Source organism: Macaca thibetana, chromosome 7, assembly GCF_024542745.1.
Source record: "Macaca thibetana thibetana isolate TM-01 chromosome 7, ASM2454274v1, whole genome shotgun sequence".
NCBI lineage: Eukaryota > Metazoa > Chordata > Mammalia > Primates > Cercopithecidae > Macaca > Macaca thibetana.
Window position 1 is genome coordinate 31,752,274 of NC_065584.1, and position 24,299 is coordinate 31,776,572.

Consider the following 24,299-nt stretch of genomic DNA (forward strand, 5'->3'; position numbering starts at 1 on the left):
CCCTTTTAAAGCAAACATATCTAAAGCAAATTTATTTAAATCACATCTCTTTTCTAAAGAAACCTAGCAATGTGTCCAGTTTCCACCAGATGTATATAAAGGACAAATTTCATTCACCTTGCTCCAAGATCATTCTCTTTCTTGAGGAGGAAAGGAAAGGCTGAAAAAATATGACTGTAAACAAATGTTTGTCACTTATTGTTAAAGTGGAAGTGTGAGTATGCAGAAAGACAACCTCAAAGGATCAGCCATGACCCCAGATAGAAAGCTCAACTGGCTAAAGAAAGATAGTTCTGCTTCATTTTCAATTGTGTGTTTTATCTTTCATTTGTTAGTACTTATAATAAATTATTTGTATATCAGGGCCTCATTTTCCTAATGTGTCTGTATCTTACGTGTCCTGATTACTAAAATGAAATAATTAGTCAAAGGCAATCTCTAAGTTTCCTTTACAACTTTGAGGTTATAAACATCTAACTTGTCTCTGTCTGCAAATGTATAATTTGTTTTGTTTGGCCCAGGATCTCACATGGTTGGTCTACTGTGCATATCTTGCACAGACCTTACTGTCATGTATTCATTAAGTACTTTTCCCCTGGCTGCCACCATTTCAGATGGATGGATTGAAGTCTTTCATCATCTCACACAAAGTTACTGCTGAGAGTCCCTCATATACCTACAGACAAACAGAAACCAACCACAGGCCAAGGAGTGAGGGAAGAGAACGAAACTGGTCACCAGACGGCTGCAGCAAATTCACGGGATCACATTGCACAACAAACAAGATGAATCCTGAGCGGTTAATATGTGAACAGTTGCCTCTTCACACCCACAATCAAGCAGAGTTCTGAATCTTAATTGATTACACTGACCCTTTTTTTTTTTTTTTTAAAGATTTGTGTATACAAGAGTATATAGCAGTGCAGCAGCAATAATGCTGGAATGCCTTACCTGACTGGTAAGTGTGTAAACGAAAAAGAAAATGAAGAGTCAATTCTGTCGTGGGGGAGGACGGTAGAGTGGAAAGGGGCTTTGGAAGTCCTCTGACCTGGTATGAATATTATCTCCACAATTAGGCAGCTGTGTGATCTTGGCTAAGTTACTCAAACTCTTTGAACATGGATTTCCTCATCAGTGGAATGGAGATAAGACTACATCTGGTGCACAGGAAGCATTCACTGTATGTTCTTTTTCCTCTAAGATTCCAGAAGAATATTCCCCTAGCAGCAGCTTAGAAAGCAACATGATGATAACCAGGGGACTTATGTTACGATCAGTAATAACTTAACACAATGAACGAAAGTCAGTATTGAATAATACACTAAGACCAGACTTATATGGTATTGAAAAAGCAAGCATAGGCCGGAGGCGGTGGCTCATGCCTGTAATCCCAGCACTTTGGGAGGATGAGGAGGGCAGATCACGAGGTCAGGAGATCGAGACCATCCTGGCTAACACGGTGAGACCTCGTCTCTACTAAAAGTACAAAAAATTAGCCAGGCATGGTGGCAGGCGCCTGTAGTCCCAGCTACTGGGGAGGCTGAGGCAGGGGAATGGCATGAACCGGGGAGGCAGAGCTTGCAGTGAGCAGAGATCACGCTACTGCACTCCAGTCTGGGCGACAGAGCAAGACTCTGTCTCCAAAAAAAAAAAAAAAAAAAAAAAAAAAAAGAAAAAGAAAAAGCAAGCATAGTATGAATTAAGCGTTTAACATGTCATCTGTGGTAGTCACATTTGTAGACACCTGTCACGTTTCCTGGTGGTCTTCTGAAAAACACCTATCACAGAAATAAAATTAAAATAGTATTACCAGTAACAGTGTTGAAAGGACAAAATAATAATTAGAAAACTCATTCCTATATTATTAATAACACAGAATTAATAACAGCCCATACAAATGCTCCTAATACCCAAACCTCTAGAACAAATGTCAGGATACTGACATGGGTTGTTAGGTGCTAATCCTATTACTTAATAAAAGTACAAGGGAGGATAAAGTATGGGCATTTCCAAGATTGTCAAGCCCAAGAACATCTTAGTAAGATATTTCTTTCATTAAGAATTGAGGTAATTGGGATAACATCTAGGCCTAAGTTCAGGAAAACTTCTCTTTTGAGATGGTGCTTATGAATAGTAGGAGACTAGTGAAGACACCTGAGAAGAACTTTTCAAACATAGTTTCATAGAAGTCAATAAATACTTGTTGGCTAGGTATGGTGGCTCATGCCTGTAATTCCAGCACTTTGGGAGGCCGAGATGGGTGGATCACAAGGTCAAGAGTTCAAGACCAGCCTGGCCACTATGGTGAAAACCCCATCTCTACTAAAAATACAAAAATTAGCCTGGCGTGGCGGCCTGTAGTCCCAGCTACTCAGGAGGCGGAGGCAGGAGAGAATCGCTTGAACCTGGGAGGCAGAGGCTGCAGTGAGCCAAGATTGCGCCATTATACTCCAGCCTGGGCAACAGAGTGAGACTCTGTTTCAAAAAAAAAAAAAAAAAAAAAAAAAGTACTTGTTGAATGTATAAATTGCAAGTTAAAATTTATGTAATAGTACTTATAGTTGCTGTTTACTGAATGCCTTATTAGTAGGAGGCAGCATATAGCATAATAGCCAGGAGCTTGGATGCTGCAGGCTGACAGACCTGGGTTCAAATCCCAGTTCTACCAGTTATTACTTATGTGACATTGAGAAAGTTACATAAATGATACTATGCTTTTTCATCTGTGAAATGAGGCTAATAAGAGGGCAGCTTTTGTAAAGATCCACTGAGATAATACAAAAAAAAAAAATGGCCACTTTGGTGCTTGACATATGGGAATATCAATATCACATCCTGAGAACTACAATCGTGATACCACACAGGTATATATCATCATCTCCAAATTAGAGATAAGGGAAATGAGGTTCTAAAAGTTTGAATAACCTGAGTCATGGACTAGATAGGGCCAAGACTTAAGCTGTGGGTTATCTGACTCCAAAGCCTGTCAAGAGTGGCCTATTTCCAAAACAACTGAATGCAGTATTATTTCATGTATTTTCTATGTATTTTCATTAAATAAGAATGAAACAGTTTGGCTTGGCAAAACCCACTAAATCAAGTGGTCCTAGGAAAATCAATAATAACTAAAAGCTAGACACTAAGTATGAGTTCCTGCTAAAAGTCAAGTGGAAAAATAAAATAGAACAAAAGAACCAACCAACCAACCAAAAAAACAAAGAAACAATAGGTTATGACATTAAGTTCTGGAGTCAATATGCTCCGGAACTTACACACACACACACACACACACACACACACACACACACACACACACACACTCCTCCCCTCTCATGCCCCCAGTCCAATCTTCCTCTCTGATACACTATTATAAAGATGTATCAAGACACCTCCTGCATGGCTAGACTGGTCGCCTGCTCTTTGTGCCACACTGAGGAGCTAGCATGTTATTGCCGGCTGCTTGGAAAAAGACAGAGTGCCTGCTGAATTTCTCTTTCTTTCCCCTCCTCCACAACACAAACACACAGCAGCTGAAGGCTTGGCGAAACAGAATTCATTCCTGCAGGAGGAGGCAGAATTTTTTTAGACAGATGCAATGAACTTTTAAGAGCGAAATAACAAGACACGGTTCGGTTTACATGGGAATCCTTTCCACACCTGTGGGATTGCACATATACACACATAGCATTAGCAAAAAGCTTGTTACACACTGCACTCAAGATGTTACCAGCAAACTGAAAGACCTCTTGATGTGAACACTGAGCTGCTCCCAGTCCTGCCTGTTATAGGAACATTAGTTTCTGCTAGGATTATTGAATCCAGATTAGTTTGGTAAACTTGGGCATGGTGGGAAGCGAGAAGTAAAGAACAGATGGGGCAGAAGGATGAGAGAAACTTAGGATGCACAGTTTTCTCCTACCTGGAGTTATTTACTAATGTTGAAAATTAAGTCTACTAAAAATTGAAGGGGTTTCGAAAAAGACCAGAACCAGTGAAGAATTAAGATGTATTTAAAATCTCTCCTTTCTCCCATTATTGTTAAAGGAAACTTCGGCAATTCTGTGTTGGCCGTCAAAATGTCCTTAATTTTTCTGCTTTTGGGGCTCCTTTTCACTGTGGATGAGGCAGAGAAGAGAGTGGGAGGGAAGGAAGCAGGGAGTGGGTTGGGAGCAGAAGTTTAACAAAGGATCACTTTAACAGAAACTACTGAGTAATCGCTCTGTCCTGCGCCAAGAATAACATCAGCTCAATGTCTGCAATTAGAATCAGGTCAGTCGGGCCTCACAGCCAGTGCAGCCCTCCTCACAGACCCCAGCATGGAGAGCTACTCATGCTGATGTCACCAGTAGTCACTGTTGCCCAAGAAAGTCCCCAACTCAGCTGAAAGAAAAGGTTTTTTTGCCTTCTCCTTCAGGGGCAGGAAGCCAGCAGGAGAAGGAAGATGGAATTAGACAGAAGACATGTATTGGGCTGTATCAATCTGTAACAGATTTGTTTGACCTTTCCTAACTCTTGAGATTCTGTACTTCCCGCAACTATCCTGAAATTCTTTTTTTTTTTTTTTTTTTTTTTTTTGAGACAGAGTCTCAATCTGTCATCCAGGCTGCAGTGCAGTGGCGCGATCTTGGCTCACTGCAACCTCCACCTCCCGGGTTCAAGTGATTCTCCTGCCTCAGCCTCCTGAGTAGCTGGGATTATAGGCATGTGCTACCATGCCCGGCTAATTTTTGTATTTTTAGTAGAGACGGGGTTTCACCATATTGGTCAGGCTGGTCTCGAACTCCTGACCTCATGATCCACCCGCCTCGGCCTCCCAAAGTGCTGGGATTACAGCCACGCCTGGTGCTGAAATTCATTTTTAAATGAGTTAACATGTACAGAGAACCTGGAATAGTGCTTGGAACATAGCAAGTGCTTAAGTGGTGGCCATTATTAAAACAAAAAGGGAGAACTCTGCCTATTCATTAGGTTATTCCAAACCTAATGAATCAGAAATGGGATGGAGGAACAATTGTTTTAACAAGCGCTTCAAATGGTTCTGTTACTCTAGTCTAGGGGTCTGCACACTAGGACCTACAGGCTGTTGCCTGTTTTTGTACATAAAGTTTTGTTGAAAGACAGCCACACTCATTCATTTACATATTGTTTATGGCTGTTTTCACTCTATCATGGCAGAGCTGAGTAGTTGCAACAGAGATGCTATAGCCTGCAAGGCCTAAAATATTTACTATCTGGCTATTTACAGAAAAAGTCTGCTGACCTCTGCTCTGACTTAAAACAATGTTTTTCAAACTGCTGGTTTTACCATCAAGGTGTAAAAGCTCAATTTTGTCTTATTCTGTTTATTATGCCTTCTATCATATGGACTGGATCACACCAATTTTCTTATATCTCTGTTCCCGAAAACTTCTGGCATTGGCTCTGGGTGACTTTCCTCTCTCACTCCCATGTCACAGGATCAGTCTTTTGCAGGGGTGGATTAAGTGTATGACAACTGCTAGATTTATGAGTGCAGTGCTATACTGAGATGAAGATCAAAGCTCATTCCCCATGAATACTGAGAGATGTCCATTTCCAAACTCACATCTTGAATCAGAGTTTAAGCAGAAATTAACACCTTCAATAAGCTGGATATCTAAGTGTTCTGATTGGAGGGCGAAAAGAATGGAGAACTTCCTATGTATACAATGAGAGAAAGGCTGCATGAACTTTTCCCAGACATTAATAGGAGATTACTATGTTAAAGGTGCTGTTCATAAACATAATATAATATGATATAATATAAATACAAGGCCTCCTTTAACATCCTGTTCCATAAACAGGCCTCTTTTATGGATGAATGTTAGGTAAATCAGATTTCAATTCTATCCACTGCTTTCAAACAGGCAGTTAATCACACTGTTAGTTATACCAAAGGCTCCCTACGCTTTAGAAAAAGGAATCCAAAGTGCAAGGAGTTCATTAGAAAAGTACCTTGCTATCTAAAGGGTAACCCAAGGACAGAAATACAGAATACTGAGAATGTAAACCATGCTTCAATCAACAATTCAGTGACATTTATAACGGTCAGATCCAGCACAGCTAAGCTACAAAGGCATAAAATCTAGTAGGGTTTTGCTTCCACTGTGGAATGATTCTACGTACCCTCTGAAATAAAGTACTCTAAGTTTCTACATATTCTTCCTGTTAGAATATTTAATATCTTATTTGTTATTTTATTAGTTATAAACTCTTGAAGCTAATGGAATTTAGTTACTTTAGCTCTCTCCTATAGTCCCAGAAACTTCACCCTTACTCATTTTTCCCTAAATCAGCTGTGGTTTAGAAAAACAGGTTTGGGGTGTGGGGGAGAAGAAATAAAATAATGTTATACACATATATACAATTATAATGAATGATTTTCTGTTTGCTCTCCAGGAGAACGAGAGAACTTCCTTCTTGGGAGTTCTGCCTCCTCCCTAAAACAGATATCCTGACAGATTCTGAAAAACATAATTTCTATATACTTCATAATTCAGTGAAACTAAACCAGTATAATCCTCAGTGAAAAGAAATTCCACACAAGAACAGTAGTACAGTACTCTGAATTTTCAAAGGAATGTGAGTTGCTGGAAGCTAATCAAAAGTATGAGAGAGACTTAAAAATGAAGCAGTTTCTAAAAGTGAAAATCAACAAAACTGCCTCTCCTTCCCCAGTCATCCTCCATTTCAAGGTTCTGAAGCATGGTTTAAAGGGTATCAACTGTCCAGATTCATTAGAGCCAGAGATTTTTTTTTCTAACTTTTAGGCTCAGGGACACATGGTCAGGTTTGTTATAAAGGTAAATGGCGTGTTGCAGGGGATTGGTGCACAAATTATTTTGTCGCTCAGGTAATGAGCCAAGGACCTGATAAGTAGTTTTTTGATCCTCAGCCTATACAGTGATACTTCCACTATCCAGTATCTGATTAAGTTGGCATTCTCAAGTACTCTGAATGACAGGGAGTTTAAAGCTTAAAAAGCTTTCAGAAATTTAAGAACGCAGATTAAAAAACAACAACAATAACAACAACAAAGACACACATTTGTATCTGGAATTGTGAAAATGTAAACTGGCTTAAATGCTTCTGCTATCCCCAAGATTTTCCAAATGAAGAAAATTTTACATGACAGGAAGTGATGTGGTGATTACAATGAGATGCTATACTCTTATGCTTTCCAGATTAAGAAATCTTATTTTTCTCCAGTAAAAATGGTCTAAAGAACTACTTTGCAAACGCTGGCACTTACAATTTCTCAATTATGATGAATTAACATAATGTACAGAGTACTCTACCTCAGGTAAAGATGATCAAGTGATGAACTATGTTGAAATAATAAAATGACATTTTATTATGGGTGGTAGTTGAAAAGATAAGACAGAATATAATAATAATTGTTTTACTTAGAGGAAAAAACCTTTGGGAAATGCTGCTTTAGTCTTTGAGTAAATAATAATTTTGCACAAACTCATGCATACTATGTACTACATTTTTATAAGAAAAAAATGATCAGGAGATCAAACTGATAAAAAGTTATTTCTTCACATAACCAAATGTCAGAAAAGCTTATAGAATCAGTACTAATTCATTCCAATAACTCCACTGTAGAACATAGTAACTCTTCTTTTTTTTTTTTTTTTTTTTTTGACGGAGTCTCGCTCTGTCGCCCAGGCTGGAGTGCAGTGGCGCAATCTCCACTCACTGCAAGCTCTGCCTCCCAGGTTCACGCCATTCTCCTGCCTCAGCCTCCCGTGTAGCTGGGACTACAGGCTCCCGCCACTGCACCCGGCTAATTTTTGTATTTTTAGTAGAGACGGGGTTTCTCCTTGTTAGCCAGGATGGTCTCGATTTCCTGACCTTGTGATTCCCCCGTCTCGGCCTCCCAAAGTGCTGGGATTACAGGCGTGAGCCACCGCGCCCGGCCCATAGTAACTATTCTAATGATGATCCTGAGTCACCAAGAAAAAATTAAATCCTGAAGTTTTGGTGAGATCATCCTTTCTCTACAATTGGGGCCATACTAATATATTAGTGCTATATACTTATATAGCTCCCTCATTCGGGAGTTTCTGGCATTTTATAGACAATGAGTAGCAAATCAACATCTCCCTACACATAAGTTCCACAACAGCAAGGATTTTTGTGTGTACAGTCACCTTATAGCCCCACTGTTTAAACAGTGCCTAGTACACAATATATACACAGTAAACATTTGTTGAATGAACAGCCATCATTTACAGATGACCTGCATGCTAACATATGTCCATTTCCATTTTCCAGAAGAACTTACAGCTTATTTATTCCTTGAAAATCTTGTTAGATAATGAGTAATATCACACATGTATGCCAAGTATATCAAGGCAAGAAAGTAGAACACTTAGAAATAAAGATGTTTAAAATGCTAGCTTTCAGGTATCTTAGAATCAGACCCCATGGGAAGTTACTAAACTAAGATCATGCAACAGAAAGGGTAAACACCACAATAGAGACTTTTGTATAGGAGCATTCAAATGGAAAAAAAAAAAAAAAAAAACACATGTCAAACACTGGTTAAGCATCACTTTCAGGCAAAGCCAGTGTTATGGCTCCAGAACATTTTTTCCCCAAGAGTAGACTCCCCATGAGCTGTCCAAGCCAGGGTGGCACGGGGTTGGAAAACTAATCCTACATTTCTCATTCATTCACTTTTTTTTTTTTTTTAATCAACAGCAGGAAGATAGTAACACATGGAAAAGACTTATCTTGAATTACCTGGTGCCGGGCTCGACTCTGGTCCAGGAGCTGCCGGGACTGAAGTTTTTGTTGTTCAAGTTGCTGCAGGGCAAAATGGAGCTGATAGCTGCCTGCTGTGGGGTGATACTTGTGCTGGGGGACCACCCCTGTAGCCTTGCTGTACACGTTGTTTTCTACCTCTCCTTCCCAGGCAAACCCACCTGTCTGGAGGCTCCTGAAGAGAAAAGCAAGCAGGTTTCTTAGAGTGAGTGGTTGTATGAACAATCTGGAGGAAAGGAGAGAAATGTCTCGGGTATTTTCCCTGTATAGAACCAAGCACAGTTTGGAATTACAAATCTACTTGTGTAATATTACCTGACTCCCCCACTAAACCGTAGCTCCATGATGACAAGGACAGGGTCCTTGTTTTGCACTCTGTTCTTTTCCTAGCACGTATCATAAGGCCTGGCACATGGTCAATGTACAATAAATATTTGCTGGATGTAAAACAACTGCAATAGCAATTTCATTCCCCTGTGATTGCCAGAAGACCTACGAGAAGAGTCCAGAGAGCTTCCAATGCAGGATGGGGGGCTAACGTAAGGCAGGAACAGACGCATGATCATCTTCTCTAACGTCAACTTCAAAAGGAAAAGGGTTCATCGCACAGAATTCTTGCTTTTTCTCAATCACGCATCAGTTAAATATCTAAATATTTTTTAGAAGCTGTTTATATTTGAGCTTATGTCCCTATCACTGGCTAACATAAATGGTGTGGCAAGACACTTTTTTTCATTATTCCAAATTTACCTCATATGGTCCCCACTGAGGCTGACAATCTGTACACCTGAGGAAGGCAAAGGCCACAATAATCAGTACCTATGCTATATTATAGTATTTTTTAAATACTTTGACTATCTTCCTTGCCCAAATTATTTATTTATTTAGAGACAGGGTCTCAATCTGTAGCCCAGGATGGAGTGCAGTGGTGAAATCACAGCTCACTGCAGCCTCAACCTCCCCATGCTCAGGTGATCCTCCCACCTCAGCCTCCTGAGAAGCTGGGATTCTAGGTGCATGCCACCATGCCTGGCTAATTTTTGTATTTTTTTGTAGAGATGGGGGGTTTCACTACATTGCCCTGACTAGTCTCGAACTCCTGGGCTCAAGCAATCTGCCCACCTGAGCCTCCCAAAGTGCTTGGATTGCAGGTGTGAGCCACTGCACCCAGCCCCAAATTCTAGATTCTGGTGACCATGTCTGTGTAGTTCCTAGCAGAAGTCTTTACAACTATAGCCTCCTACATTTCCCCTCTCAAATCATTTTTCCCAGTAGAAAAGACCCCATTCATACTACTTCATTCCCATTTGGCTGGCTATTATTAAAACAAAACACCTGAAGACAACAAGGGCTGCTGAGGATGTGGAAAAACTGGAACCCTTGTGCAATGCTGGTGGGAAAGTAAAATGGTACAGCTACTGTGGAAAACACTTTATGGGTTCCTCAAAGAGTGAAACCCAAAATAACCAGATGATCCAGCAATTTTTCTTGTAGACATATACAGAAAAGAATTGAAATCAAAACTAATAACCGTACACCAATGTTCATGGCAGCATTGTGCAAAATAGCCAAAAGGTGAAAACAACCCAAATGTCCATCAACAGATGAATCTACATACAATATTACTCAGGTTTAAAGAGTAAGGAAATTCTGCCATATGCTGCAGCACATGTACAGAACCTTGAAGATATGATGCTAAGTGAAATGAGTCAGTCACAAAAGAACAAATATTATATGATGCCACTTATGTGAGGTACCTAGAATTGGTACCTTTTAGAGACAGAAAGTAGAATGGTGATTATCGAGGGCTATGGAATTAGGGAATAGGAAGCCATTTTTCAGTGAGTACAGAGCTTCAGTCTGGGATGATGACAAAGTTCTGGAGACAGATGGTGGCTAATAGTTGCAAAACAGTATAAATGTACTAAATGCCACTGAATTGTACACTTAAAAATGGTTAAAATGGTAAATTTTATGCTAAATATATTTTAGTATGATTTTCTAAAGGTCTCATTTCTTTTGAGGACAGTCTTATCTGTCAGTCCTTCCATCTCCTTAACACTTTTGGTTATTCTTCTTGGGACTGTCTTTAATTACACTGTATTTCTTTTCCTTTTTAGGTACAGTGACAAGAAAATTGTACATAGAAGAAACATAAGACTTTCATAATGAACAACCTTGCTCCAAACCCTGGTTAAGGGGGCTTAGAAAAAAGAAAGGCTGCCTAAATTGAAAGAAGTATTCATAGTGATTTAAATCAGTGTTATTCTTTCCTTTGTCATTAAAGTCATTTCAATGACAGAGGTGTAGCAACCCTGGGGTGAGGCTACACAGACCTTCCTGAGTCCTGGCCTAAAAGCCACGTGGGGTTATTTATAGCCTGGGTCCTGATGACTCAACAGAGCACTGCGGGAGGGAGCAAAGTGAAATGTTTGCCAAGCTCAGAAGTCCATGCTCCTCTGTTGCCTGTGTCCTCTCTCACAACCTGGTCTTTTCAGGCCTCTGCTTTGGTTTCCCAACTCTCTTAGAGAGATTTCCAAATCTCTCCTTAAGGGTAAGTCTGTGAACGGTATTCTGAAGCCCGTGGATGAAAGGCTTTCTATCCCATAGTCTCACCTCTGATATGTCACATCCCTTACTCATCTCCTCCCACAGTTTGGCTCCCACAGTTCAGTTGCTCAACTGTATACCATCTACTAATCTTCTTGGGGAACACGCCAAAAAGCTCAGAGCTTATCTATTACGTTTTCTGAGTGTGACATTTGATCTTCAGTGATCCTTCTTGAAGTGCCTCTGTGTGCATGTTATCAGACAGTTAAAAGGGCATGATCTTTCCCAAGAGACTTCTAGAGGTATGGAGGAATATGGTGAGCACTGATCAAATATAAATAAATACTTCAATACATTAATGAAATGTTAACATTATTCACAAAGCAGGGTGCTGAGTGACAGTAAAACAGGATGACATGGTTAGGAAAGGAGGAGCCTGAGGAACCTATTATCTCTTTTCTCATTAGTGAGGGAAGAGAAAAGCTTACTGAAGATAAAACACCCAAAACTACTGAACTCAGCTAAAGGAACAGTGAGCTATGAACGGAAGGGGGAGCTGCCACGTATCTAGGTTCAAGGCAGGAGTGGGCTGATCCGGTGAACAAATGAATACAAAGGAAAGAAACAGGTGAAAAAGCAGAAACTGCTTTAGCTAGCTAACCTTGAGATTTCCACACCAATTAGGGTAGGTGCTGCTTTGAATCCAGAATGAAACTATTAGTTACAACAACTGGACTAAAGTTCAGAAAGCCCATCAACAGTGATTCTGCTTTCGTTCCTGCTTTGCTGGTTACAGAAGTTTCTAGCTACAGAAAGCAATCTAGATTCGGTGATAAATTTTACAGGATTTATATAACTATGAAGCTTACATCAGAATTCATCTCACTGGCTAGATCGGTTCATTTGCTAAAAGCTGTTTTAACAACAAATATCCCCAAGAGACATTCACTTTAATGCCTTCTTGTGTATCAGAAATCAAAGTCTGTAACCAGGCCCCTTTATTGTGGGGATGATCATGGACAGGTTTGCAGGTGTATGAATATGAGGTGTGGGTCTGTGGATGTATAAAGGGGTAGGACAGTGGGCAAGAGAAGATCAAATAAGGAATTATGGATAAGAAGGGATGTGTTCCTCCAACTCTACACAAATTGAATGGACTGGAACATCATAAACTTTTACAATGAAATCTGTTTTTAATCTCATCAGTAACATAAGCCCAGTCTACACATCACAAAAGGAAGTTTCTCAAGCAAGTAGAGGCTTTTAGCAAAGAGGCAGGAATTTTTACAGTGTAACACTGGGTGGGGGCAGAAATGCTCAGCTGTGTAATGTAATAAGTGCCACGAGAAACTTGCTTGCTTTGAGTTACAGTGGATGTTACTCAGCCCATGGTATCTCACACTTAAAGCACAAGCCTTGAGGTTTGCAGTATGCAAGTGCTATAATGATTGACACAGCGGAGGCCAGGTGTACTATAACTTGGCCTTTCCTTGATTTCTAGTGCCCAAGTTTATCTATCTAAATATTCCTTTCTAGGCATCTCATACTTTCCATTTCAATCGAAAATTCCATCCCATTCTTGAACCCTAACGAATTCTATTTTTCTAATAATGTTTCCTACTCCTATCAAAAATTTTGAGGTTCAATCATTCTTTCCAAAATTTAGTGTTTTTCCTTGCTCAATGCTAAAACATAATATTGTACACAGGCCCTGTAAATATCTTCTAACTGATTTACTTTACTTCTACAACAGAGTATACAGAGCCAAGAGAATTAGCTGTGGGAAGGCTCTGTGCTTAACATCTGATTCAAAGTGAATTATGCTGCATTTCCCCTTTACATATGTAGTGAATAGGCAACAATATTGCAAGTTTTTCTAAACACTACATTCTCTTATCAGTCTATCCATTTAGAACTTTATCTTACTTTCTATATTGTGCTGTGGCACTGCAGGATGAAACGTTTTTCTCTACAACTGCCCTTCCTGCAGCATACCTGCAACCTCCAGCCAATAAACATTGAAGAGCTATACTTTTCCTCTGGTTTAATTTCTGTTCCATTAAATGGATACTGATTTTAGGGAACTTGGAGGGAATCTGAAAAATGTAAAGCCAAATCTCAACAGGAAGTTGCACTATCCACAAAGATATGCAGAGGACTGTGATACTTGTACAGATGGTGATTCCACGGTCCATTTTCCTAGCCTCCTCCACCCAGGTCCAGCCAAACACAAGCTACCACGTACAAGGATGTCCCTGCTCTTTTTGACGGTGCTTGCAACTGTGAGTGTGTTTTCAATTGTCACAATGATGGGGGTGGAGGTGTCACTGACATTTAATAGGTGGAGGTCGGGGTGTTAAAATATCCAGAAATGAAAGGAATAGTCTTGTATTAAGAAAATGTGTGCTGCTTAAAATGCCAATGGTGCTTCTGATGAGATAAAACTATAAGGCCATGAAGGAGGTGCTTTCTGGGGAGAAATTATTTCTTTACAAGAAAGACTATTCAAGTCAGTGGCACTTTGGGAAATGTACAGATATTTAAATCTTCTAGTATTAGGAAGATGTCAGACTCACAGTGGTGGATGCAAGTTTTCCAAAAGTGAAACTTTTCCTGAAAAGCTGTAATTTTATCATTGACAATAAATACTACCAGTTGTATTCTTTGAAGTGATAGGCTCACTGCTTACTTTTGAGGAAACGAAACGACTGCCAACTATCCAAATCCAAATAACCCTAGTTTCTTTTATCAGATGCTCTTTCAAGTCCAGCATCACAATGCCTTTCCTTGAGACAACTATCACATACTACGCAGCCGGACTGCTTTATGTGTACATCTCATTTTGTAAGACACAATATTAAGAAGATATACACTCCAGGGTTGAGTTTAAGAAAATAATTATTACTGCTTATCAAGGACACTCTTAAGTAGCACTGGCATTTCTTTTAAGTGAAAATGCTATGGTGGTCAAGAATACAGTGACTACTACTACAGTTTGGTGCCACTGCCTGGATCTGTGCTAAATAAGGCATGAGCAGTTTTTACAAAACCCACCATCGTTTTTGTACCATTGGTGCAAATGTCACCACAGTGAAAAAAGTAGAAATGTTTTAGTATCACTATGAAAATGTTTGACTCTATTGGGTTCCTCAAAGGGTCTTGAGGATCCCCACTCCTCCCAACCTCTCCATGGCCCCCAGGTCCACTCACAGCACTTTGAGAATTACAGACCTGCTACAATACATGTTTTAAAAATTTAATTTGTAATCAAACCTTTTTAAAAACCTTAAGATTTTCTTACAAAGAAGGAAAATTCTAAGCCCAGATGATTTCAAAATGAATTCTATGCCAGGCATGGTGGCTCACTCCTGTAATCCTAGCACTTTGGGAGGCCGAAGTGCACCAATCGCTTAAGTTCAGGAGTTCGAGACCAGCCTGGCCAACATGGTGAAACCCCATCTCTACTAAAAATGCCAAAATAGCTGGGAGTGGTGGCTGGTGCCTGTAATCCCAGCTACTCAGGAGGCTGAGGCAGGAGAATTGCTTGAACTTGGGAGGCGGAGGTTGCAATGAGCAGAGATTGTGCCACTGCTCTCCAGCCTGGGCGACAGAGTGAGACCCCCCCACCCCCCAAAAAAACAATTCTATCAAACAAGAATAAATAATTCCATCCTTTCACAAACTCTTTCAAAAAAGAGCAGAGAAAAAAAAATTTCCCAAATCATTTAATGAGGTTAGCATATCTCTAATACAGAAATCTGACAAAGATAGTACAAAAAAATATTACTTTCTTTTGGTCTTTTCAGACCAATATGCCTGATGAACACAGATACGTAAAAACCTTTAACACAATATCAACTAATAAAATGTATCTATCTATCTATCTATCTGTCTATCTATCTATCTATCTATCTAATCAACCAACCAATCAAACACACTAGGATAATATATCATGGCCAAGTGGCATTTACCATAGGAATGCAAGGGTAACATTAGAAAAAAAGTCAATCATATAATTCACCACATTGAGAGAATGAAGAAAAGTCATATATTAATACTGTTAACACAAGAAATGCATTTGACAAAATTCAACACCCATTCCTGACAGACGCTCTTAGTAAACTAGAAAACATTTCTATTCACCACCAGTAATGGATGACCTAGCCAGTTTAAGGCAAGGAAAAAATGATATTATTCATTGACAGATGATTGATTACATAGAAAACCTTATAAACTTTACAGAAATACTGCTAGAACTAATAAATAAATGTAGCAAAGTTGCAGTCATCATGGTCCATAAACAAAATACATAATCATATTTTTATATACTAGAAATACACAACTGGAAAATGAAATTTTAAAAAGCAATACAACTTGGCTGGGCACAGTGGCCCACGCCTCTAATCCCAGCACTTTGGGAGGCTGAGGTGGGCAGATCACAAGGTCACAGTTTGACACCAGCCTGGCCAATATGGTGAAACCACATCTCTACTAAAAATACAAAAATTAGCCAGGAGTGGTGGTGGGCGCCTGTAGTCCCAGCTACTCGGGAGGCTGAGGCAGGAGAATCACTTGAACCTGGGAGGCAGAGGTTGCAGTGAGCCGAGATCATGCCACTGCACTCCAGCCTGGGCAACAGACAGAGACTCTGTCTCAAAAAAAAAAAAAAAAAAAAAAAAAAAAGGAATACAACTTATAATATCATGAGAATACATCAAATACCTAAAAACAAATCTAACAGAAAATACATAAGGTCACTACACTGAATTGATAAAACATTAATGAAAAATATTAAACAAAACCCTACGTAAGTACAAAGATATATCATGTTGACTCACTGGAAGACTCAAAATTGTTAGAATGTCTATTCTGTATTTCAGATATTGTTTTTCTCAGTTTCACAATTTCCATTTGGAAATCTTGTCTTGATTATTATTATTATTGTTTTTGAGACAGATTCTCACTCTTACACTCCAGAGGCTGGAGTGCAGTGGCATGATCTCGGCTTACTGCAACCTCCGCCTCCTGGGTTCAAGCAATTCTCCTGCCTCAGCATCCCGAGTAGCTGGGATTACAGGCATGTGCCAGCACACTTGGCTAATTTTTGTATTTTTAGTAGAGATGGGGTTTCGCCATGTTGGCCAGGCTGGTCTTGAACTCCTGACCTCAGGTGATCAGCCTGCCTTGGCCTCTCAAAGTGCTGGGATTACAGGCGTGAGCCACTGCACTTGGTCAGTATTTTGTATTTTTCATTCATTAAAGCATATTTTCCTTTACATCCTTTTGCACAGTTATAACAGTCACTTTAAAATCCTTGTCTGTTAATTCTATCATCTGGGCCTTCTAAGGATTGGCCTTCACTGATTATCTTTTATTCTGATGATAGGTCAATAATTTCATATTGTATCCTGGATATTGTGAATGATATGCTGTAGAGACTGGATTGTATTACGTCGCACTAAAGAATGTGTGTGTATGTGTTTTAAGTAGATGATTAACCTGGAGAAACTCAAATTGCAATTCTTTCTTCTCCTCAATGGGCTGCAGCTCAGATCAGTTCTTTTTGTGTTACCTGCATGCTTTGAAGTATGTCTTGCATATGCATTAGTCAGGGGTCAGTCAGATATTTGGGAAAATTTTCTACCTAGAATTTAGGCTTCCCTTTTCTGGAGATGTCTCATTTCTAGAGTTCCCCTCTCCCTGTACAGCAGATGTGGTTGTCCTGAACTCCATCCTCCGGTTCATCAAGTCAGTTAGCCTGCAGATTCTGGGGCAAGTTTTATCTGCTCCATGTGATGCAAACTATGACTTGCCCTTAAGTGAAAAGGCAACAACAGAAAACAAACAAAAACCCAGAAAACTCACCCCTGGCAATTCCCTTCTTTCAAATGTTGATTCCTCTCCAGTATCAATCAGCTTTTGCTCACCCTCCAGTGCCTTTAAATAGTTGTTTTTTATATTTTATCAAGTAGGTTGATCAGATAAAGACATAGCCACTACCAGAACTGGAAACTACCCTCTAATTAATCTATAGATTAAATGCGATCACAATAAAAATTCCGGCAGGCTTTGTTTTTATTGTTGAAGAAACTGACACGTTGATTTTTTTTCTTTTTTTTCCCTTCTAGCATACCTCTGGTGGCAGGAAAGGTTGATTTTAACATTGTAGAAAAACCAAAGAATCTACATTAATCAAAACAATCTTGAAAAAGAAGACTTACATCACCTGATTTCAAGACTACTATGAAACTACCATAATCAAGACATTTCTGCTCATCAAAAGACATCACTAAGAAAAAGAAAATGAATAAGCAAGACATGCCTTTGAGGAAAAATATCTGCAATATAGGTATGTATATGTGACAAAAGATTTCTAGTGATAAATATAAAAATGCACCATTGGTAACTGTTGATTTAAATAATAAAAATAATGAGATTTAAGAACATGTAAAAGATTGGAACAGACAATTTACATAAGAAAATATGTGAATGGCTAACAAGCAAATGAAAAGTTCTCATCAGTACTCATCAGGGAAATGCAACTAACATCTTACATCTACTAACGTGACTAAAATCAACTGGACAACAATATCAGATGTTGGTGAGCATGAAGAACAACTAGAACTTTCATACATTGCTGATGGGGGTGTAAATGATACCATCGTTTCAGAAAACTACGTGTCAGTTTCTTATGAAGTTAAACATATATTTACACAACAGGACAATTCTACTTCTAGGTATTGACCCAAAAGAAATAAAAATGTGGCTAAAAAAAATTGCATAAGAATTTTCATGGAATTTGTATATATAATTTTTGACTACTATAATTTGTATAGTAGTCAAAAACTGGAACCAATCCTAATGCCTATCATTAGAGAAATAAATTGTAGTATATTCATACAATGAAATATTGCTCAATAAAAACGAATGAACTGCTAATATAAGCAACAAAACAGATGAATCTCAAAAACACTGCATTAAATGAAAGAAGCCAGACACAAAAGAACAAATATTGTATGATTCCATTCATGAATAGGCACAACAAATCTACAGTGAGAGGAGTCAGAAGAGTGATTACTAGCAGGGAGGGGCAGTACGGACTGGAAAAAGACACAAGGGAATTCTGAAGCGTGATGGAAATGTTCTGTATGTTGTGTTGCATGGTGGTTACAAAGATATATAAAATTGCTGAAACTCATCAAATTGAACAGTTAAAATAGATATTTTTTCTCTCTTTTTTTTTGAGATGGAGTCTTGCTCTGTCACCCAGGCTAGAGGGCAGTGGCATGGTCTTGGTTCACTGCAACCTCCGCCTCCGGGTTCAAGCGGTTTTCATGCCTCAGCCTCCTGAGCAGATGGGATTACAAGTGTGCGCCACCACGCCCAGCTAATTTTTGTATTTTTAGTAGAGATGGGGTTTCACTGTGTTGGTCAGGCTGGTCTCGAACTCCTGATCTCAAGTGATCTGCCCATCTCGGTCTCCCAAAGTGCTGGGATTACAGGCATGAGCCACTGAGCCCAGCTAAAATAGATGTATTTTTTAGTTTATATAAATATACCTCAATTTTAGACAAACATGCAAACAAAAAGTTATAGCATTTTCACTTATCTTTGATTAAAACTCTTAATTCCTGTTTTTATAATTTCCTGATTTTAGCTATAAAATAACTTTATCTATTCGTGTACTTTGCAATACTGGAATCATATATAAAGATACATGCCTAAGTAGTTATTTCACTTCATTGCAATTCAATCCACATTTATTGGACACTGTTCCTAGGTGCTTATGGACTACCAAGAAGAAAAACACATAGTTCCTGCTTTTAAAAAGCTTGTGATCTAGAGCAGTGACTTGTCAGGTGAGTCCACAGGAAGAATGAGGAGGTGAAAAAATGTCAGGAATGGCAGGACTCCGGAATAGGCGGCATTAACACAGGGGTTTAAAGCCCAGGAGATGTTAGGCAGAATCAAGGGGTCCTAGCTTATATGTTAATATTAGTGATGAAAATCATGTTAGTCTGAATGACCCAGTAATCTGGCATGAAGGTCTGAAGAAGTGAGATATGCAAGCACAGTGGCAACCTTGGTGTAAATGAGTCCTATGGATGAAAGGCAGAAAGAATGGTTGGCTCTGAAAGTGAGCCTGATGATATATTGACATTAAAAGTCAAATTTAGTTAGAACAGAGTCAAAGGGTCATAATAGTTAAATTTAGCACTGAAATTGCACAGTGGTGGCTCTGTAAAGAATACATCTGTTTATGAAATGCATTCAATGAATGATAACTACTTTCATTAATGAAACAGGAAAGTTGAATTGCATTTAGATATAAACTTAATACATACTGAAATAGTCTACTAAGAAATCTTAATGTAAAAGGTAAATTATAAATGAACTATAACTGTTAATAACTGTCAGTACCGCTGACTGGGAACACTGATAGCTAGCCAAATGAAATCTGTGCTTAACATTATTTAACTGAGTTAGATGGACCTGCCAAGAGTTCACACTCATGGTGACAAGTGCTTTGATTCTTAGAGAATTTATGTGTTAGAACAAGATTTTTAAGTGATCCCTAAAAATTACGATACTAAAGAAATTAATTTTTTTTAAACCTTTGAGTTTACACCTTGAGATAAGAGTATACTCTCTTCTGCCTTTCCTGTTTTGAACCTATGGAGTTATACAGAAATGGTTCTTCTATGGGAAGAGTTAAAGTATAATAGGGATGGTGTCAGAGATAATGAAAAGCTCAGAAACAATCTGGAAAAGCTATGTGAACTTTTGACGCTAGGTCAAAAGCCCACAACTACACGAAATTATAAGTGCAAGCTGATCTCCTTGCTTGGGAACAGGGTGAAAGGACTTAAAAACTTCCAAATAATTTGTTTACTTGAGAGGATGAAAGTCTCCTGGGAAAGGATTAAGGTTTTGGGTGCTGGGAAGGAATCAAACCCAATGCAAGCACTGAGATAGTGAGAATTCAGGAGGCCTGGCACCCTGGGTCCACACCACGGGTCTGCACAGGGCCACCTTCAGAAGGGGAGGCAGCAAAACAGTGACTAAGGCTGAGATAGAGCGCAAGCCTGCAAGGTTCAGATCCTAGCTCTACCACTAGAAGCAACATGTTCAACCTCTCTGTGCCTTGGTTTCCTCAGCTGTGAAATGAGAATAAAAATTAATCCCATCTCTCATAGCGTTGGTGTAAGAATTAAACGTGATCACCTATGTGCAGCATTTAGCACATGGCATGCATAATAAACGTTCAGTAAATACTAGCTATTATTAACATTCTTCCCATGGAAAGTGAACCCAAGCTTTTGGGGCATGGGGAACCAACAAGGGTACTAAACGACAAGCGCTGCTTCTGAGAAAGAAGTATACTACTTCAAAGCAGTATTTACAATGCCTTTACCAAGTTCTGTGTCTATGTGGGATCACCTGGGTGATAAATGAGGGCAGCCAAACTATTGGATCCAAAAAAAGATGCCAGAATCACTCAGATGTGTGAGCAGGAGAGTAAAGTTCACTTGCCAGTCTCACCCACCAGAGACAGCGGCTGCACAGTGGCCCCTGCCCGAGAGGACTTTCCTATGGTGGAAGCCTGCTGCTCCACGCCAATCCCGCTGCAGAATGCTTTAATTTTGGGCAGAGTGGCTCCTGTGGGGAAGTGGGGGTTTACTAATGATGCTGATTACCAGAGAGGAGCAATGGTTCAGGCACTGGATGTGAGCACTGACGAATGAGAAAGATGACCAAATCTTCCTTCCCTCCCCCAAGGCTAAATTACCAGCAGCGGCCACATACCCTTTGACCATTCCAAAATGAAACAAAACCAAAGCAATTTTTTAAGAATCAAAGCATTATATTCTCAATGCCTAAAACCTGAGAAAGAAAAAGGCATAGAGAAATTCATCCGTGATCCAACAACCAAAGATGTCTGCTACATTTTGTCAGCATGTTGATGTCTACTCTTCCTCTGTATTTCCCTTGCACAAACAGAATGATTCCATACTATAGGCTTTATAACCTGCCTTTTTCATCTGACAATAAGTTATGAACATTTTCCCACAAGATAATATGTGGTTTTGGCAGTTCTTATTCCATTAACCTTTTTTTTTTTTTTTTTTTTTTTTTTTTTTTGAGACAGGGTCTCACTTTGTCACTTAGGCTGAGTGCAGTGGTACAATCATGGCTCACTGCAACCTCTAACTCCCAGGCTCAAGCAATCCCTCTGCTACCTCCACCTCCTGAGTAGCTAGGACTACAGGCGTGTGCTAACACACCTGGCTAATTTTTTATTTCTTGTAGAGATGAGGTCTCACTCTGTTGCCCAGGCTGGTCTTGAGCTCCTGGACTCAAGGGATCCTCCTGCCTCAGCCTCCCAAAGTGCTGGGATTACAGGTGTGAGCCACTACACCTATCCTTCTATTGTTAAATTCTATTATATTTAAAGTCAACCTAAACCCTTCAAGTCTTCTCCACACTTGAATTTTTGAACCCACGTGAAAGGTTTTATGTTTTTCCCAATTAAATTCCATGAATTAGATTCATTATTCTAGCCTGTTTAAATCACGATGAATCCTGCCTGTCATCCCAAGTATTCATTATTCCACGGAATTCCTACTTCATGTCATCTTAAAACAGGATTCACATGTCTCGTAGGTACCTAAGTGCCTAGCATATACTAGGCACCTAAATAAACATGAATGAATAAATTCATTGATAAACATTGGGAACTATGAGTCAATGACCGAGTCCCAGAAACTTAATTCTCAAACTTTGATGTATGGTTTGGGTACAGCTGCACATTTAGTTAGCAATTTTTTTTTGTTTTTTTGAGACGGAGTTTCACTCTTGTTGCCCAAGCTGGAGTGCAATGGCACAATCGCAGCTCACCGCAACCTCTGCCTCCCAGGTTCAAGCAATTCTCCTGCCTCAGCCTCCCTAGGAGCTGGGATTATAGGCATGTGCCACCAAGCCCAGCTAATTTTGTATTTTTAGTAGAGATGGGGTTTCTCCATGTTGGTCAGGCTGGTCTTGAACTCCCGATCTCAGGTGATCCGCCCACCTCGGCCTCCCAAAGTGCTGGGATTACAGGCATGAGCCACTGTGCCTGGCCCCCAATTTTTTTTATTTTTATTTTTTGAGAACCTGTCACTCAGTCTGGAGTGTAGTGGTATGATCTCGGTTTACTGCAACCTCCGCCTCCTGGGCTCAAGCAATCCTCCCACCTCAGTTTCCCAAGTAGCTGGGGCTACAGGTGCACACTACCACGCCCAGCTAATTTTTTGTATTTTTGTTAGAGACAGGATGGTCTCAAACCTGTTGCCCAGGGTGGTCTCAAACTCCTGGGCTCAAGCGATCCACCTGCCTCAGCCTGCCACAGTATTGGGATTACAGGTGTGAGCCACCACACCCAACCAGTTACCAAATATTCTTAATGACAGTATTACCACATTCACATTTCTCTTTTGTGCTCACAAGATTTCATTATGCCTTGGTGAAACCTAGTTACAGTAATTCCTTTGTAGTCCCCTGCTCTTCTCTTACCAAAGTAATTCTACCTGGAAGGGAAATGAAGTTAGTCTAGCATAACTTACTTTTTTTCATGAATCAGCGCTGGGCCTAAATGATTCCCTTCTACTTCTCTAAGGACTGCCAACTCATTGGTTTGTTAATCTATTAGATTTTGGCCTAAAATTGACATCTCAATTACCAGTTTATATATTTGGCATCTAACTTATTTCTATCTCTTCCTTCTTTTGCCAGCGTACGACCTCCTTCTTTGTGCATTAAATCATGTACTGAATCACGATCACAAACACCAGAAACATAAATCAGAAATTAGCCGTCATAAGAACTGCTCTTCCATGGATATAGTAATTCAACAGACAGAATAAGGTTGACTCAATGAAAAAGATTAAGAATATGGGTAGGATCCAAATAAAATATCTAATTTGAAACACAGAATTACAAGCTCTTGAGGAAGGACTTCTGATTAGCCACTCAATAAGCAAAGATACAGAAAAGGAAAAAGCAGCAGAAGTGATGATGGGAAGATGCTGGGGAGGGGATGTTTTGGCTAACTTTCCTTTGATTTTATTAAATAACTGTGTGACAATTACATAAATTTGGGAAGAATACATTGAGGTATCATGTCAAAAAGCTACAAGCTGATATGTCTGTCCTTTAAAAGTACAATGAGGTTCCAGCCAGCTGGACCTGACAATGGATACAGAATGTGAAGCAGACTTCTGCTGTTTCCACACCCCTATCACTCCATGATCAATGGAATGGTCCCCAGAAGGAAGAAATAAGGACAAAGCTGGATTTCTTAGTATATCTGGCAGAGACCCTGGGAGCAAGCTTTATGGAACACTAAGCTGGATATAAAAACCAAACCTCTCAAAAGGTTAAGTTCACAGCGCTGTTGTAGAAGGCAACTTAGGATTCTGGGAGTGAGCCGGTTACGGAGATAGAGTCTCCCTGGTCCTTTATCTATTAGCAGTCTGGATCTGAAAGACAGATTGGTCCTTAGCCTTATGAACATGAAATGTCTTTGATCCAGTTCTTTATTTTGGCATAACCAGCATACCACATGAAGCCTAAAAAATGTAGCTGTGAACTAAAAAAGAAGTGAGCAAAGAATGACCTTTAAGAAAGCCAAAGGAGAACTCCCTGACACCAGTTCATTCAACAATGAAGACTGAGTCCGGCTCAGCAGGATTTTTATCAAATCAAGGGAAAAGTCTTTGTGACAGTAACATCAGCACACATAAGCACAGCTGGCCCTTATTGTAAAACTGGACTGCCATCACCTAGCTTTCACACTCTGCAAAGGCAAGCCAGGAAAAGTTTTTAGAGTGGAAGTTAATGTGCAGATTGTCTAGGGCAGCTGACATGCCAGTTTCCAAGAACTTCTACATTGAATTGTAGCTGGGTTCAAACCTAGT

The 24,299-nt window shown here is 39.6% G+C and overlaps 3 protein-coding genes across 16 annotated transcripts in view; 1 reads left to right on the top strand and 2 right to left on the bottom strand.

Annotated features, from left to right (window-relative positions):
• IFT43 (intraflagellar transport 43) overlaps window positions 1-24,299 on the bottom strand; it is a 315,828-nt gene that overhangs the window by 214,657 nt on the left and 76,872 nt on the right. The gene's annotated exons all lie outside the window — the stretch shown is intronic.
• The window catches only part of TTLL5 (tubulin tyrosine ligase like 5), a 291,140-nt gene that overhangs the window by 84,808 nt on the left and 182,033 nt on the right, over window positions 1-24,299 (bottom strand). For 12 of the 14 annotated variants that reach the window (XM_050798671.1, XM_050798672.1, XM_050798670.1 and 9 more), the window contains one exon: window positions 8,773-8,968. In XM_050798671.1, coding sequence (XP_050654628.1) covers window positions 8,773-8,968 — 196 coding nt within the window. Of the gene's footprint in view, window positions 1-8,772; window positions 8,969-24,299 lie in introns of those variants that run through there. The other 2 variants (XR_007727547.1, XR_007727546.1) reach the window with 1 other exon arrangement.
• Window positions 8,654-24,299, top strand: part of ACYP1 (acylphosphatase 1) — an 820,450-nt gene continuing 804,804 nt past the window's right edge. The window contains exon 1 of the mRNA XM_050798915.1: window positions 8,654-8,671. The gene's annotated coding sequence lies outside the window, so the exon portion shown is untranslated. The remainder of the gene's footprint in view (window positions 8,672-24,299) is intronic.